The 14,501-nt window shown below is 42.7% G+C and overlaps 1 protein-coding gene across 5 annotated transcripts in view; it reads right to left on the reverse strand.

Annotated features, from left to right (window-relative positions):
- The window catches only part of RIN2 (Ras and Rab interactor 2), a 112,524-nt gene that overhangs the window by 19,930 nt on the left and 78,093 nt on the right, over positions 1–14,501 (reverse strand). For all 5 annotated transcript variants that reach the window (XM_039531342.1, XM_039531345.1, XM_039531341.1 and 2 more), the window contains 3 exons: positions 13,272–13,344; positions 9,428–9,519; positions 5,297–6,427 (listed from right to left, as the gene is read on the reverse strand). In XM_039531342.1, coding sequence (XP_039387276.1) covers positions 5,297–6,427; positions 9,428–9,519; positions 13,272–13,344 — 1,296 coding nt within the window. The remainder of the gene's footprint in view (positions 1–5,296; positions 6,428–9,427; positions 9,520–13,271; positions 13,345–14,501) is intronic.

Below are 14,501 nucleotides of genomic sequence, written 5' to 3' on the forward strand. Positions count from 1 at the left end.
CTAATAGGCCCTGCATTAAAATACAAACCTTCAAAAGCATGCTGTGAGCAGTTGAGAGTGCCAGAACAAACAGTTTAGTTTATACACCTCTACCCCGCTATAACGCGACCCGATAGAAAATGGGTTCGCGTATAGCGTGGTAGCAGTGGGGCTCCGGCGGCACTTTAAAGGGTCTGGGGCTCCGGCTGCTGCGGGGAGCCCCAGGCCCTTCAAATCACCGCCGGAGTCCTGCTGCCCCAACCCCGATATAACCCCGTAGGAATTTTTGGCTCCCCACGACCGCATTATGGCAGGGTAGAGGTGTATTTAGGTGCCTTTTTCCACCACTCAATGTTTTATTACCTGTTTGTATTTAAACTAGGAATTTTGGGGGATAGGCCTAGATTTTGGGGGTCAGGCTGGAGCTCTTGAGTTGTTTAGATCCTTTCTAGCCACAACTGCCTTCAATAAGCATTCGCATTAATCTTTTTCTGGCCAGGGACAGAAGAAGAATCAGGGTTGTTATTATTGTTTTGTCAGGTGCCACAGAGATTAAACATAAATAAAGCATCCAACATCTGTAATTCAAACATCCGTGAACTTTGAATTCAACCCGAGTTTTCCAAAACCAGTCTCAATCTCTATTTTGTGCTTATACAGCTAGACATGGATTCAACTCTTTACACTCAGTTTAGTTTCTATTGACTCTTAAATAATAAAATGGGTTAGGACTGGATTTTCAAAGCATCCTAAAATATTAGGTGCTCAAAGTCCACCGGAATTTAAGGGGATTTAAGTAACCAGATCCCTTAAGATCTTTGAAATCTCACCTTAGAGCTTTAAGTTTTTTATTGATCAGCTGTTATTTACTGTCCATCAATGTAAAAATATACCCCCACTTTTACTATCCTAGCAATACAGAATAGAAAGAACAAGTTCCCAGATTTAGAAGTGAGATTTTCAAAGGCACCAAGGGCAGATAGGCACCCAACTCCCATGCAATTGAGGCACCTAACTCCCCTTTATGCCTTCACAAATCTCCCCCGTCGTTTCCAAATTGGTGCCAAAGAGGAATACACGCATGCTCTGCTGAGTCCTAATGCACAGGAGCCTACTCCTTTGTTCTTACCAGGGGAAGGCTGTTATTTCATAAAAGGGGTAGCAGTCTACAGCATTAAAATTAGGTGACATCTGTCAGGAATCATTAGAAAGGCTGGTGCATGTTCTTTGGATGGTTTGGCAGAAGTTAAACTACTTCATCTGCCTCTCTCTGGGAAACCTGGAAGATTTCCTACAGTATCTTTTGTTTTCAGGAGTCTGAGAAAAACTACACACGGTCATGCAGATAATTAAACAGAACTCTCAGAAACTGGAGCTCTGATGCCTAAGTACTTTGGGCTTGACTAAGCCCAGGGTTACACCAGCTTCCTGCGGTGTAACCTCGGATATGGGGGAGCCTGTTGAAGAAAGTCTGACTGGCTGCAGTGGAACAAGCTGGCCAAAACATTTGTTTTGTTGGGGGGGGGGGGGGGGGGGAAATGAGGCAGGAATTGGCTACTGCAGCTCTCAAAGTGTGCAGAACAGGCCAGGGAGGGGGAAACAGTCAGGATGCCCAAAGATGGGCTTATTCAAAGCATCCTGTATCCAGCCTCCATCAGCCCTAGTGACAACATAAAGCTGCCTTTCCCCACAGGAAGGCAGTAGTGCAAACAGCACCTCTCCTCCTCCTGAGCATTCCCAATGGGGTGCAGCTGCGCCTACTGGCTCTAAATCTATCCACTATTTGTGGCAGGGGCCATGACTGCCTCTATGGGCTTGTCTTCACTAGACCCGCTAAATCAGCGCTGCTGCAATCGATGCAGCGGCATCGATTTAGCGGGTCTAGTGAAGACACACTCAATCGATGGAGAGCGCTCTCCCATCGATTTCTGTACTCCACCTCAACGAGAGGTGGAAGCAATGTCGGTGATAGAGCATCTCCTGTTGACATAGCATAGTGTGGCCCCTACGCAAGTAGATCTAAGCTACATCGACTTGAGTTACCCTACAGACGTAACTCAAATTGGGTTGCTTAGATCGACCAGCAGCTGTAATGCAGACCAGGCCTATGTCTGTAAAGGGCCTAGCACAATGGGACCCTGATCAGAGCAAGTGTATATAATCATAAAATAAACATTTATTAGTAACCACCACCAACACTACGGCATACTCTGTGAAGGATATTAAAAGGAAATATTTTCCAAACATGGCAGAAGGTGCAGCATATCTATAAGCAAGTCAGATGTACCTACAGTAAGAGCCTTTGGGTTATGTCTACACTACAAATCTAAGGCCTGTCTACACTGGCGGGGGCTGGGTGGGGGGTCGATCTAAGATACGCAACTTCAGCTACAAGAATAGCATAGCTGAAATTGAAGTATCTTAGATCGACTTACTTCATGTCCTCACAGCGTGAAATCGACAGCCGCCACTCCCCCGTCAACACCGCTTCCGCCTCTCGCCCTAGTGGAGTTCTGGAGTCGACGGGGAGCGCGTTCAGGATCAATGTATCGCGTCTAGATGAGACGCGATACATTGACCCCCGACAGATCGATCGCTACCCGCCAATCCGGCGGGTAGTGTAGACATACCTTAAGTCAACCTATATTAGTTCAACTTACAGCCACCGCAGTAATTACTGTGGTGGTGCATGTCCACACTCCCCTCCTTGGGTCAGTGATGCATGTCCTCATCAGGAGCACTTCCACTAACCTGTGAGGGACAGTGTGGGGAGCTGAGAGCCCAGTCTCTCAGCTCTGCTGGCAGCTCCCTTCCAGGAGCCCTGCTGCCCTACAGGCTCCCAGTGGGCTGCCCCATGCCTGTTCCCCACTGGGAATGGGGGGAAGCTGCCCGGGGGAAGTCCCACTGCCCCAGATTCTCACCCCCCCTCCCTGCCTGCTCCCCAGGACCCAGGCAGTTTTGTCAATTTCACAGCTCACTGAGCTGTGAAGTGGATAAGGCTGCCCAGCTCCAAACTGGGGGCGGGCAGGATCCAAAGCCACCCTGGGTCCCAGCTGGGAGCAGAGGTCTGAAGCTGCCCTGGTTTCAGCTCCCAACTAGGAGTGGGGGAAAGCCCCCTGGATTTCTCACCCCAGCTCCCAGTTAGGAGCAGGGTCCAGCCACCCAGCTCTCTAGGGGAGCAGGGGCTTTTTTTTGTCAATTTGAGGGCTCCTGCCATGAAATTGACAAGACCGGCAATGTAAAGAATGTTGTGTCTACGCAGACTCGGTGTCACCCTAACTACACTGACATAAGCCTTATGCCTCTCGTGGAGGTGGAGTTATGATGTCGGTGTAGTAAGGCACTTAGATCAGTGGGAGGAAGGCTGTAGTGTAGACACTGACATAATTAGGCCGACATAAGGGACCTTATGTTGACCTAACTGTATAGTGTAAACCAGCACTTTGTCTCACAATGTAACTTTAATAGGAATTATAAATTAACAGACTATTTATCTGTAGTCACAAGTCTGGTTGCAATTCAGTACCAAAACCGTGAAATAAAACACTAAATGGGAGATTAGACTGGCCTTTGTTCTGTTGTAAAGGGTTCTGCTATGTAGGATGACTAAGTCTGTCTGCCACATAACTATCTGCTTAGGTCAGCAACATTTGATGTTCCTGCTCTGCTGTGGTGTTTTGCGGGCTCCAGTAGTGGGTGAAAGCAACAGATTGTTCAAATGCAAGTTCCATGTTTGCTTAAACTTCCTCACTGTATAAATTATTTAGAAGAAACTGCACAAAGAAAGTCAGACACTCAATCACTGAAGAAAACTAAGGCAGTTTGGTTACAGTGCTCAATAACTTCAGTCACTCTAATTTACTGAGATATTCAAAAGCAAACATCATTTTAGCAAGCTATTATGAGACCCACCGGCTGGATTAAACCACACCCTTGCAAAGAACAGTGAAAGTTAAAATCAAACCTTGACCAAATCACAAAAAAGAAGCTCTGTATTTCTTTGTCAAATATCTAAAATTATGCAGAAACACAACAGAACTGATACTTGTACAGAGCAAAAGCCCAACACACAATGTCCACACAATACTTTTACTTTTCTAACTAAAGCAATCAGAATCTTTAAAATACTCTTGCTTTTACAGGAAACCTTTCAGAGTGTATTATTTGCCTGGCAGTACTTGTTAACCTCACTCCCTCCTTGTTGACTAGCAATGTGACAAAAGCACCTCTTACTCAATAAGTTCCAAACTTTCAAAACAAAAACACTACCCGCTGCCAGTGAAAGAAATATCTGCCAATTTTAAAAGTCACTGAGTTATTCACTGGCCAAACTGCTAGGACACTGAAGTGAGGGGGAAAACAAGCAAATTATGACTGAAATGACCTCACAAGGAAAGTATTTCTCCTTCAGGGATGTTTAGCTCGTAAATGTGGCTTACAAACTCTTTTACTAACACCGCTGAGAAACATCAAGACTAAGGGACAATCAGAGTTTTTATACAAGTTCACTTTTGTACATACACAAGTCATTGTCCGTTAGTAGAATGTGTGTATCCATCCAACTATTTTACTTTTGTGCATACACAAATCCCTGACTGTTAGAAACATGTATATCCAACTATTTCACTTTTGTGCATACATAAATCCTTCTCTGTTAGTAAAATGTGAACCCAATCATCCAGTTCATTTTCAGACATTTATAAAACACTTACAGACAGAGGGACACAGAAATCCAGAGATTAGCATCTCCCTCTCCTTTTTATAAAAATTTATTGTTTATATCACAACACCAAGTGGAGACAGTGCAAATTGCCGATAGTGAATGAGAGAGTATTTGGATAGTAAGTTATGGAATCTCTCTATGTCACCATCTGTTGTTCATTTCCAATGTATTTTAATTTTATGGTTGCCGTATATGATTAACATATGGGGGGTGCATATGTGCGTGTGTGTGTGTACACTGTTTTAACTAAATACTAAAAATATTTCCACACACATCAGAGAAAAACTGCAGGGTGGATTCCGCCAATGTAACATTTCAGCACTGAAATAAAAAAAAAAAATTAATCACTTGTAAATTAAGTCCAACATTCACCATTATAGTTTTGAGGCAACTTCTCAAAAACTCTTTTCATTCTAACATAGTTGTATGGAACTTCTGTATTTGAGCTTTAAAAACACAAAACACAAAAATCAGTGGTTTTGAATTTTGCTAGAAAAATCTATATCCCCAAATCTGGTTCAAAGACTCAGACCATGGATTCAGAATTATTTTTTTTTTACATGCCCTGAAAAGAGAGAGACAATGTTTTCTTACCTATTTGGTCTTCTGGAATCAGTGACTCAATGGGGGGGTCCAGTTCAGAGCTTTGTGACAAATAGTTCTTAACTTGTGTCATGAACTGCCGAATTGTCTGTAACATGTCAGTACTCGAAACGTGGCATTCCTTGTTTTCCTGGAGAAAGCTGACATAGTCCTGCACCAGGCACCCAAAATAAGTGCGCTTGTCCTGGGACAGCTCTGCAATTTTCTTGATCATCCTTTTTTCGGGGGTCATGAAAGAACTGAACACCCCACTTACTTTCCTCAGCTGGGATTTCACAATCTTGGGGAGAACAAATGAACTGTTCCGTTTCTTTTTGGGCTTCAAAGGGGGTGCCATACTTTCCTGGTCACTTTCCCCTTCAAAGTCCTCCAGGCTGCTGTTAGTGTCCCCTTCGTAGCCAAACAATGGCATACTACGATCAAAATCCAGCGAGTCGGATGAGGAGGTGGAAATGCTCATGTCGCTCAGTCTCTGCCTGCCTCCATTCCACTGTACTTGTGACTCAGAGTTTGTAGCCAAGGTCTTTCTGCAAGCTGCTAAATTTTGCTCACACAGGGCTTCACCTGGAACGCTAGCAGTTTCTGACCCATGCACTGAGTTGTGACTAGATCGAATTACTGCCAAGGTCTTTGCATTACCTTCCCCTTCTAAGCAAACAGCCTGCTTCTTTAGACGAGGAGGCGGAACAGGGGTTGGTTTCTTCTGCAGCAAATCCAAGTTCCTATGTTTGTTATGGTTGACTGTTCCTGGCATGCTCCCCTGCTTTATAGTCCTGGAGAGCTGTGGACTTGTGAGAAGGCTATTAATAGAAGGTGGTGGAGGTCTGGGTGGGGGGGAGCGAGGCTTCTCTGTCCCATTCACATCTTGAGTTCTTGGGCTCTGCCTTTTCAAACTTCCACTAACATCCTGGCTGTGCACTTTTAAGAAGAGAGGATTAATAAAACACAAGGCTCCGTTGGTCTGGCTACACTCCAGCTCCGAAGGCGTTCTGGTTCTTATAGAATGCACTCCATTTATAAGACAGAGCTGACGTGAGTCTTTGCAAGCATTGTCTGAGGGCAGAGGCCTACGGGGAGGTGAAGGATTTGGGGGGTTGTTGTTAGCCGGAGAGCTCCAAAAATCTGAAAATCATTATTGTGTTAACATAAGAATTTAGATATTATGCAGTTGGCTTTCAGCACATTAAACTCAATAGAACAATGTTGAAGCATGAAAAACTTTAGACAAGCTTTTATTTTTTTAAAAAATTTCTTAATAAGCTTCATAAAACACTGCCAGACACAACTGAATGCTAAACCTTCAGGCTGCAGCTATTTGTCTACAGAGTTTATAAATATCTTGGCCAATGTGAATCTTCATAGCAAGTAAATTGGGATATACAGAAAAGAATGATTGCTATAAAGTATCCATTATTCCTGTTTTGAGACTGAAATAAACCCTGAGCTAATACCCCTGGCCTTGATTAGAAAATAAGAGCCAGATTTTCAGCTTGTGTTAATCAGCGTAGCTCCACTAACATCAGCAGGACTATGATGATTTACGAAGGTTAGGCCCTGGGAATTTGCAAAAAAACTATATTTTTGTTTGGAGTAAAAAATTAAACAAGCTGAGCATGACGAGGTTAGAATCAGATTTTTGTCCCCTTGGCAGATACTATCTTTAGCCATGCTGATCAGGCATTCGTGTCTGTGTTTCAACCTGCAGCTGTGCATTTGTAATAATTACACAATTTGTTTGAGATTTTAAAATACTCAGCAGCACATATGACTATGCAGGGCCATCAGCAAAAAATGTGTACTAACACTAAAATCTGTACTAACTTGACAAATTGTAACTGAAGTCTCCTCATAGCCCTCAGTAAAACATCTGTGAGAGTCTATGGAAATCAGACAACAGTTCCTTCAGCAACCTCATAGACTCCTGCGAACTATACTACAGGTGTTCAACATGCTTCTGCCTGACTAGCTCAAAAATCAAGTAATCAGACAGAAATAAATTTGGGCACTAACTGACAGCTACATTCAAAAACTATCTAGATGCTTACATGGCCCCTATTATCACAGCAACTGAGTGTGTCGCACACAAATGAATTTAACATAAGAACATACTGAGTCAGACCAAAGATTCTTCTAGCCCCGTATCCTGTCTTCCAACAGTGGCCAATGCCAGGTGCCCCAGAGGGACTGAACAGAACAGGGAATCATCAAGTGATCCATCCCCTGTCACCCATTCCCAGCTTCTGGCAAACAGAAGCTAGGGACACCATCCCTGCCCATCCTGGCTAATAGTCACTGATGGACCTAGCTTCCATGAATTTATCTAGTTCTTTTTTGAACCCTGTTATAGTCTTGGCCTTCACAACATCCTCTGGCAAGGAGTTCCACAGGTTGACTGTGTGTTGTGTGAAGAAATACTTCCTTTTGTTTGTTGTAAACCTGCTGCCTATTCATTTCATTTGGTGACCCCTAGTTCTTGTGTTATGAGAAGTAAACAACACTTCCTTCCAGTTGGTCCTCACAATACCCCATGAGGCAGAGAAATGCTATTAACCCCATTTCACATATGAGAAACTGAGGCAGAGACACTAAGTGACTCATCCAAGGTCACATCAGAAGTCTGTGGTGAAGCAGGAAACTGAAATTGGGGCTCCTGACTCCCATGCTTACACCTAGCCACTAGAGCATTCCTCTCTCAGCTTTCAAACATATTATTAGTTTTCAAAACCAAGGGCAGAAATTCAGCCAGAGGAAGTCTAGGGATAGGGGTTACAGGCCTGCAGCACACAAGCAGTGGTGCTCTCAGGTATTCTATCTGCACAGGACAAACACAAGCACAGTAACTCTAGGAATGGATGTAGTGGAGAGCTTGTGAGCAGTGGGCTATGCACCTCCTTTGGACAGATTCCTCTAGTACGTGTTGCCATCAGGTGTACAAGAGGCTGAGATTCCAACACCCCAACCCAGCTCATCATGCCCTTCTCTGGGTACAGTGACCTAACAAACTCCACCACAAGAGTGCTTGCCCCTTAGCCTGGCTGCAACATGTGTAAGTCTAAACTTTCATTAGTTACCTGAAGCTACAGATTATCAATGCAAAAGACAACACACTTTATGCTGACTTCGGTGACCAGAGTCTTATAAAATGATCACCACGGTTACTGCAGCAAAACAAAATCCAGAGCCACCTCAGGGGCTCACTGCAGAGTAAAATCCTGTGAAGATCCTTGTGTTCAAGTCCTATTACAGTGCAAATCACTGTGCTGGGAAAGGGCATACAAAAGTTTACTAGGCCAAATTCTGCTCTCAGTTAAATGGGTAAGAGGGCCAGATCCTGAAAGGTGCAGAGTGCCCTCAACTCCCACTGGCTTCAAAAAGAATTCAGCATGGCCTGGAGGTGCTCGACACTATCTGTTTCAGGTCCAAGTTCAAATTCTGCCAGGTTTCACTTCTGCTTTAGGCTCAAGGCACATTTTGGGATGTGCCCGTATTTGTTTTAGCAGTGGAACTGAGCATTTGCTAGGGACACGCCCTTGTATTTTCCCTCCCACTTGAAAATACTCAACATACTAACGTGAATACATATACTTCACATGTGTTTCTACTTGCGTTCGGGCCAGCACACCTCTGAACAGTCAGTCCTAAATCACTTTGCAAATGTAAGCATGTGCTAATCAGAATACAGAATGCTGTTCATGATGAATTCCGTTCAAAATTTTCCAGCAATTACCAAGCTAAGAGTTATGCTGTACAAGCCAATAACTGCCATTCCACTTTCAGCTGCATCTGCTCTAACCTACAATGCATGTGAGACTGCACCATACCCTGCTCTCAGGACTCTGGGACTGTATTTGGATCAGCCGGAGGTGTTCTGTGGGACAGAGTGCATACAGCTAGACAGAAAGTAGGGGGCAGCAGTGCAGCACATCAAATCACGGAGGCTTATCAGCAGGACAGGAAGGCAATAGACTGCTACTAAGTGGGATAATTAAGCTACTTGCAACAACAAAATCATCTTTTAAAAAAAACTGGGCCATTGTTTACCGATTTTTTGCAGAAGGACTATTTTACTGATACGGTTACAATGACACAGGGCAATAAACCTATGTAAATAGTCATACTTACTCAGTCCCAGCTGAGCAATGTCTTCAAGTTCAGCTTCTGTCTTTGCTACCGCAATAGCATGAGGCAATTTCAAGGTGAATGGCAGGACATCCCTTGTTTTAAAAGAAAGAACAGTATTGGTAATTTTTGCTGTTATTTCCATATTTTAAATTTTTCATTATCTCCAGCATATGCAATGACAACAGGTCAGATTCTCATTTACAGCAAAGCTACTTTGAACTGCTCTGGCAGTTGAAAGGGGCCATAAGGTGATATGATGTAATCAACAATCCTTTAAACCCCATTGGTGTAAAGAAACTTCAGTGTAAATGAGAATCAGTCCCCCGATGTTCCTTTCTTCTGGACTGACTCTCCCTGTTCCACCCACTTTTCCTCTTATTATAGCAGTAGCTTTTCCTCTGGTCTTTTAGAGTACATCAGTCTGTTTATTAAAACATTCATCTGCCAAAATCAGCACTTTACCCAAAATTCCTATTTGTGAATAAAACTTGAGTTTTGTTCCAATTTAACCTCCAGTTTTCAAAAATAACCTGAATGGGGATTTAGGACAGAGAATATAGAAGTGCTTGTAAACTCTGTCAGTCTGAACATACCTCTAGTTTGAAAATATTTATTCCAATAAATACAGTTACATTCATACTACTGTCACCATATCTGTTTTCTACTCAATACGTATTAAAATAATAAATGGATGTTTACATATGGGACTCCACAGATGGTACTTAACTACAAACCACATTGACTATATAAATCCTTTGAAACAAGAACTTAAGAATTACTTTGTCTAAGTACTTTGTGTAAGCACTTATTACATTGTATATTAAATCTTTTCTCTACCCACTTGTTTATACTTGTACCAGTGCATTCTTAAACACCAGAGCCTGAAAAACTGCAAAATTTGTAGAAGTACCTATGTAATGATAGTAAGTAAATAAGAACTGGTTGTGTAGCAAAAATATCCTACACACTTTTATGTACATTCAGATACAACGGGTGTCACTACAGGTGATTTATTTTCAAAATTGTAAGCATACTGAGCATCTGGCGTAATACAGACAACAGCTTTTTGATCACTGAATTGCCATATTTTATGTTTACACCCTCAAAAATCAGCAACAGCAAACTCCAAACGGATGAAAATCACAAACATATGCAGTGAGTTGACACACTTACAAGTAATTGAAGGGACACTGTCAACATCTCCATGGGCCAAAATCTGAACTCCATTTTAATCTAGGGTGGAATGTCTCCAAATGCTAACTATATAGGGTAAAATTCTGATTCTCCTTAAGGCTATGGCAAAATTCCCATTGATCTCACCGGGGCACAGCTTTCACTCATAGGCTGGGATTCTCAAAAGAGCCTAAGGAAATCAGGCACCCAAACCTTACTGAATTTCACTGTGACTTTGGTACCCAGCTCTCACAGGTTCCTTTGCAAACCCCAGCTGTGTTTTTTAAATTCTCTATTCTTGTCAAGAATCTATTCTGTGTTTTCTTTGGCCATGTCTACACTTACCAGGGATTGACACTGCTGCGATCGATGCAGCAGGGGTCAATTTAGTGTGTCTAGTGAAGACCTGCTAAATTGACTGCAGAGTGCTCTCTGATCGACTCCAGTATTCCACTGGAACAAGAGGAGTAAGGTAAGTTGATGAGAGAGCAGTATGTCCATCTAAGCTACGTCGACTCCAGCTCTGTTATTCACGTATCTGGAGTAGCGTAACTTAGGTCTATTTATCCTGGCAATGTAGACAAGGCCTTAGATACATTTGCTCCCTCTACTGCTCTGTCACAGTCACTGACTACAGCTTCCCCCAGTACTGTGCATACTCCCACTTACATCCCACATGCTGCCAAGACACCGTCTGAAAAGGATAGGAACTGGAATGGTTTCTGCTGCTTGAGAAACAGCAAAATAAAATGTTCATCAAAGAAAGACATTGGCAGGGAAATAAACCACAAGCTTCTAGGAGCATCTTGCTAATGACGGAGGGTAAAAAAAAAAAAAAAAAAAAATCTATTAAAACCCCTGGATATGATTTCAGATGAAGGTGTCTTTATGAATATCCAGGAGTAGCATTTTGGAATAGTTACAGCTGTGTGGGTTTGCATCACCCTTTGGTTTTTTCCTCACTTTTCTTTGTCTTTCACTGCATGAGGGTGCAGCAAGAAAGGAAGCAGGGCTGCAAATTAGTGTACGGGTGCAGTCTTGCATCCACCCCTGCAATTTCTGATTTCTCCAGGCAGGATGATTCCATGAGACTGCTGGGCCTTAACTGGAGATTCAGGTTCAACCTTGCGCCGAACAAAAATTAATGTAAAGCCCCATATGGAAAATTAAAAGCCATTCTGTAGAAATCTCATTTTAAACAGAGTGTGAATGGGGATGAGATAGAGGACCTTTCATTGCTAGGTTACCAGTTTCAAACCAGTCTGGCTCAGCCACTCTCTGAGTGCTAAATTATTTATACAAATGAGCTTGTCTTTTACCGTGTGCATCTACAGCATCTAACACAATGGGGTCCTGATCTTGGGGGTTCTGTGTGCTCCATAACGGTAAATAACAACAGCAAACTTGGTGCTCTGAGTCTCCACTGATAAATAGTCACACTGCCATAAATCACCACCATAACCAGCAATAACTGGCAACCTTGTTGGCAGTCTGAGCCAAGCAGATCGAACTCTTCCCCGCCCCGCGCCCTTAGAACAGATTCCCCTAGAGATGAAGTTTGGCCTGGCTCTACCTGTTCTATGGCTAAACAAAGGACCTGACTCCCCAGAGCTATCAATCTGGGACTTGTCACAAGTACTGAATTCACACTAAAATGAATGTAAGGGGCACATACCAGGCACTTCAACACACACACACAACACACAATACACAACCAGTGAGGCAACTGTTTAACACAGGGGTGGCCAACCTGGGGCTCTGGAGCCAAATGCGGCTCTTCAGAAGTTAATATGCAGCTCCTTGTATAGACACCGACTCCGGGGCTGGAGCTACAGGCACCAACTTTCCAATGTGCTGGGGGGTGCTCACTGCTCAACCCCTGGCTCTGCCCCAGGCCCTGCCCCCACTCCACCCCTTCCCGTCCCCTCCCCTGAGCCTGCCGTGTCCTTGCTCTTCCCCCTCCCTCCCAGAGCCTCCTGCACGCCACAAAAGAAGCTGATTGGGAGGTGTGGGGAGGGAGGGGGAGGCGCTGATTGGCAGGGCTGCCGGTGGCCAGGAGGCACTGAGAGCAGTGGGGAGGGGAGCTGATGGGGAGCAGTGGACGTTATTACTATGGCTCTTGGGCAATGTACATTGGTAAATCTGGCTCCTTCTCAGGCTCAGGTTGGCCACCCCTGGTTTAACAAGACAATCATAACACTGAAATCTGTCAAAACTTTCACATTTTCTCTAAAGTTTACAAACCTTTTGGCTGTCCTGCTGCATAACCCAGTCTAGTCAATGAAGTGTTCTATACTACTTTCTGCAATAATGGTCACTATCCTTTGTTAGTCAGTGCCACGTAAGACAGTGGCTAACAAGGACTTTCTTTTGTGTTTTCTTAGCTTCAGTTCATGCTCTCTTGTTATTTAGCCAGTTATCCTTTAAAACAGTCTACTAATATTTATAGATTAGTAATATTTATACTAGACTTAAGGTGGCTGGCAGTCTAGGTACTTATCTAAGCCAAGAAACCAATGGAAGTCAACCCTACCCAACCTTGGCAAAGGGAGATGATGAAGATGATGAATATTTATACCATATTTAATCAAGAAAATCCTTATGGACGGTTACTTATTTTTAAGGATGATCTAGCAAACGCTACTCAAAACATAACATAATACAATCTTACCTGCTAATACAGTAGAAAGCGATGAGCCTGAATAAATCAGCAAAACTTATTCCAGAGCCCTCCAATGAAAAGGCTGCAAAGAAAGATTATGTAAAAAACAGATCAGTCTTTCAATGCACATTCCAAGAAATCAGGCTTAATTTAAAGACTCTTGGCTTTTGCACAGCGTAAGTAGTAAGGAGTTTGCAGCATCAAACTGACTACTGTTTTGTTAATCAAAAACAACTGTGTGGAGGAGGAGTATGTGTCTCGGTCAAAAACATTCTAGTAAACATACTGATAGTCTGGGCGGTGGGTTTGTTTTTTTCATTCCAAACATGTTCTAATCCTTGGGAAATGAATCAAAGGAGATTAAAATTGCACAACTTCTAACAGAACAGCCAGTCAACAACTGAGAACTTGTGTTATTCATAGTACTAATACAGACAAGTTAATTAAAAATCTCTCTTTCTTTCTTTCTTTCTCTTGGCACCCATTTTTTGCCTCAATTACATTAGCAGCAATACAGTAACCACTAGTAATGATAGGTGGCAAATCTATGAATCATTCCCCTTTTAACAAAGCTCTCCAACCAAGTCTGATTTATACTAATGCCTTGTGATGGATATTACCAATTGTTTAGCTAATTTTTTTTCTAATAAAATTGCACTAGAACTTTTCTAAAAATTCAAACATTGTTATTTTAAATGCTCAGAAATAATAAAGACCTTTCCCATGTCATTTCCACCATGGTTTTGTATTGATATCAATACATGTTTACAGACCACGGATAAATACAAATACAAGCTGGTGCAACAACATTGACTTCAAACATGGAGCCACCCATTCCGGTCTGTAGTAAATGTCACTCTGAGTAAAGAAGCCATGTAAGTAAAGATTCAGGGTAATAGTAATGGATAAACATGAGAAAGAAAAAAAAAACTCAATCACATAAGAACACTATAGAAAGATAAAGGTCTTTATAGCTTTTCCTTCACAGATCATTCCTGAAGAAGGCTGCTTAGTTGAAACTCTGCTGCTAAATTTCAACCCCAGTTTTCAGCATGTTGTTAAGATAACCCCTTTGTTCTATCTGCAGCTTCCAAACTGTGCTATAATCTGAGGAAGATACAGCTTCCTCTTTTATTCTCAGTTTTACCTAGAACTGTTTTTCACTCCCTCTTTTCACAGAGATCATTACAGCTTTGTTTTGAAACTTACTGGAACCCAGCCTATGTTTTATTTCTAGTA

The sequence above is a fragment of the Mauremys reevesii genome, linkage group 3 (assembly GCF_016161935.1).
Source record: "Mauremys reevesii isolate NIE-2019 linkage group 3, ASM1616193v1, whole genome shotgun sequence".
NCBI classification, from domain to species: Eukaryota; Metazoa; Chordata; order Testudines; family Geoemydidae; genus Mauremys; species Mauremys reevesii.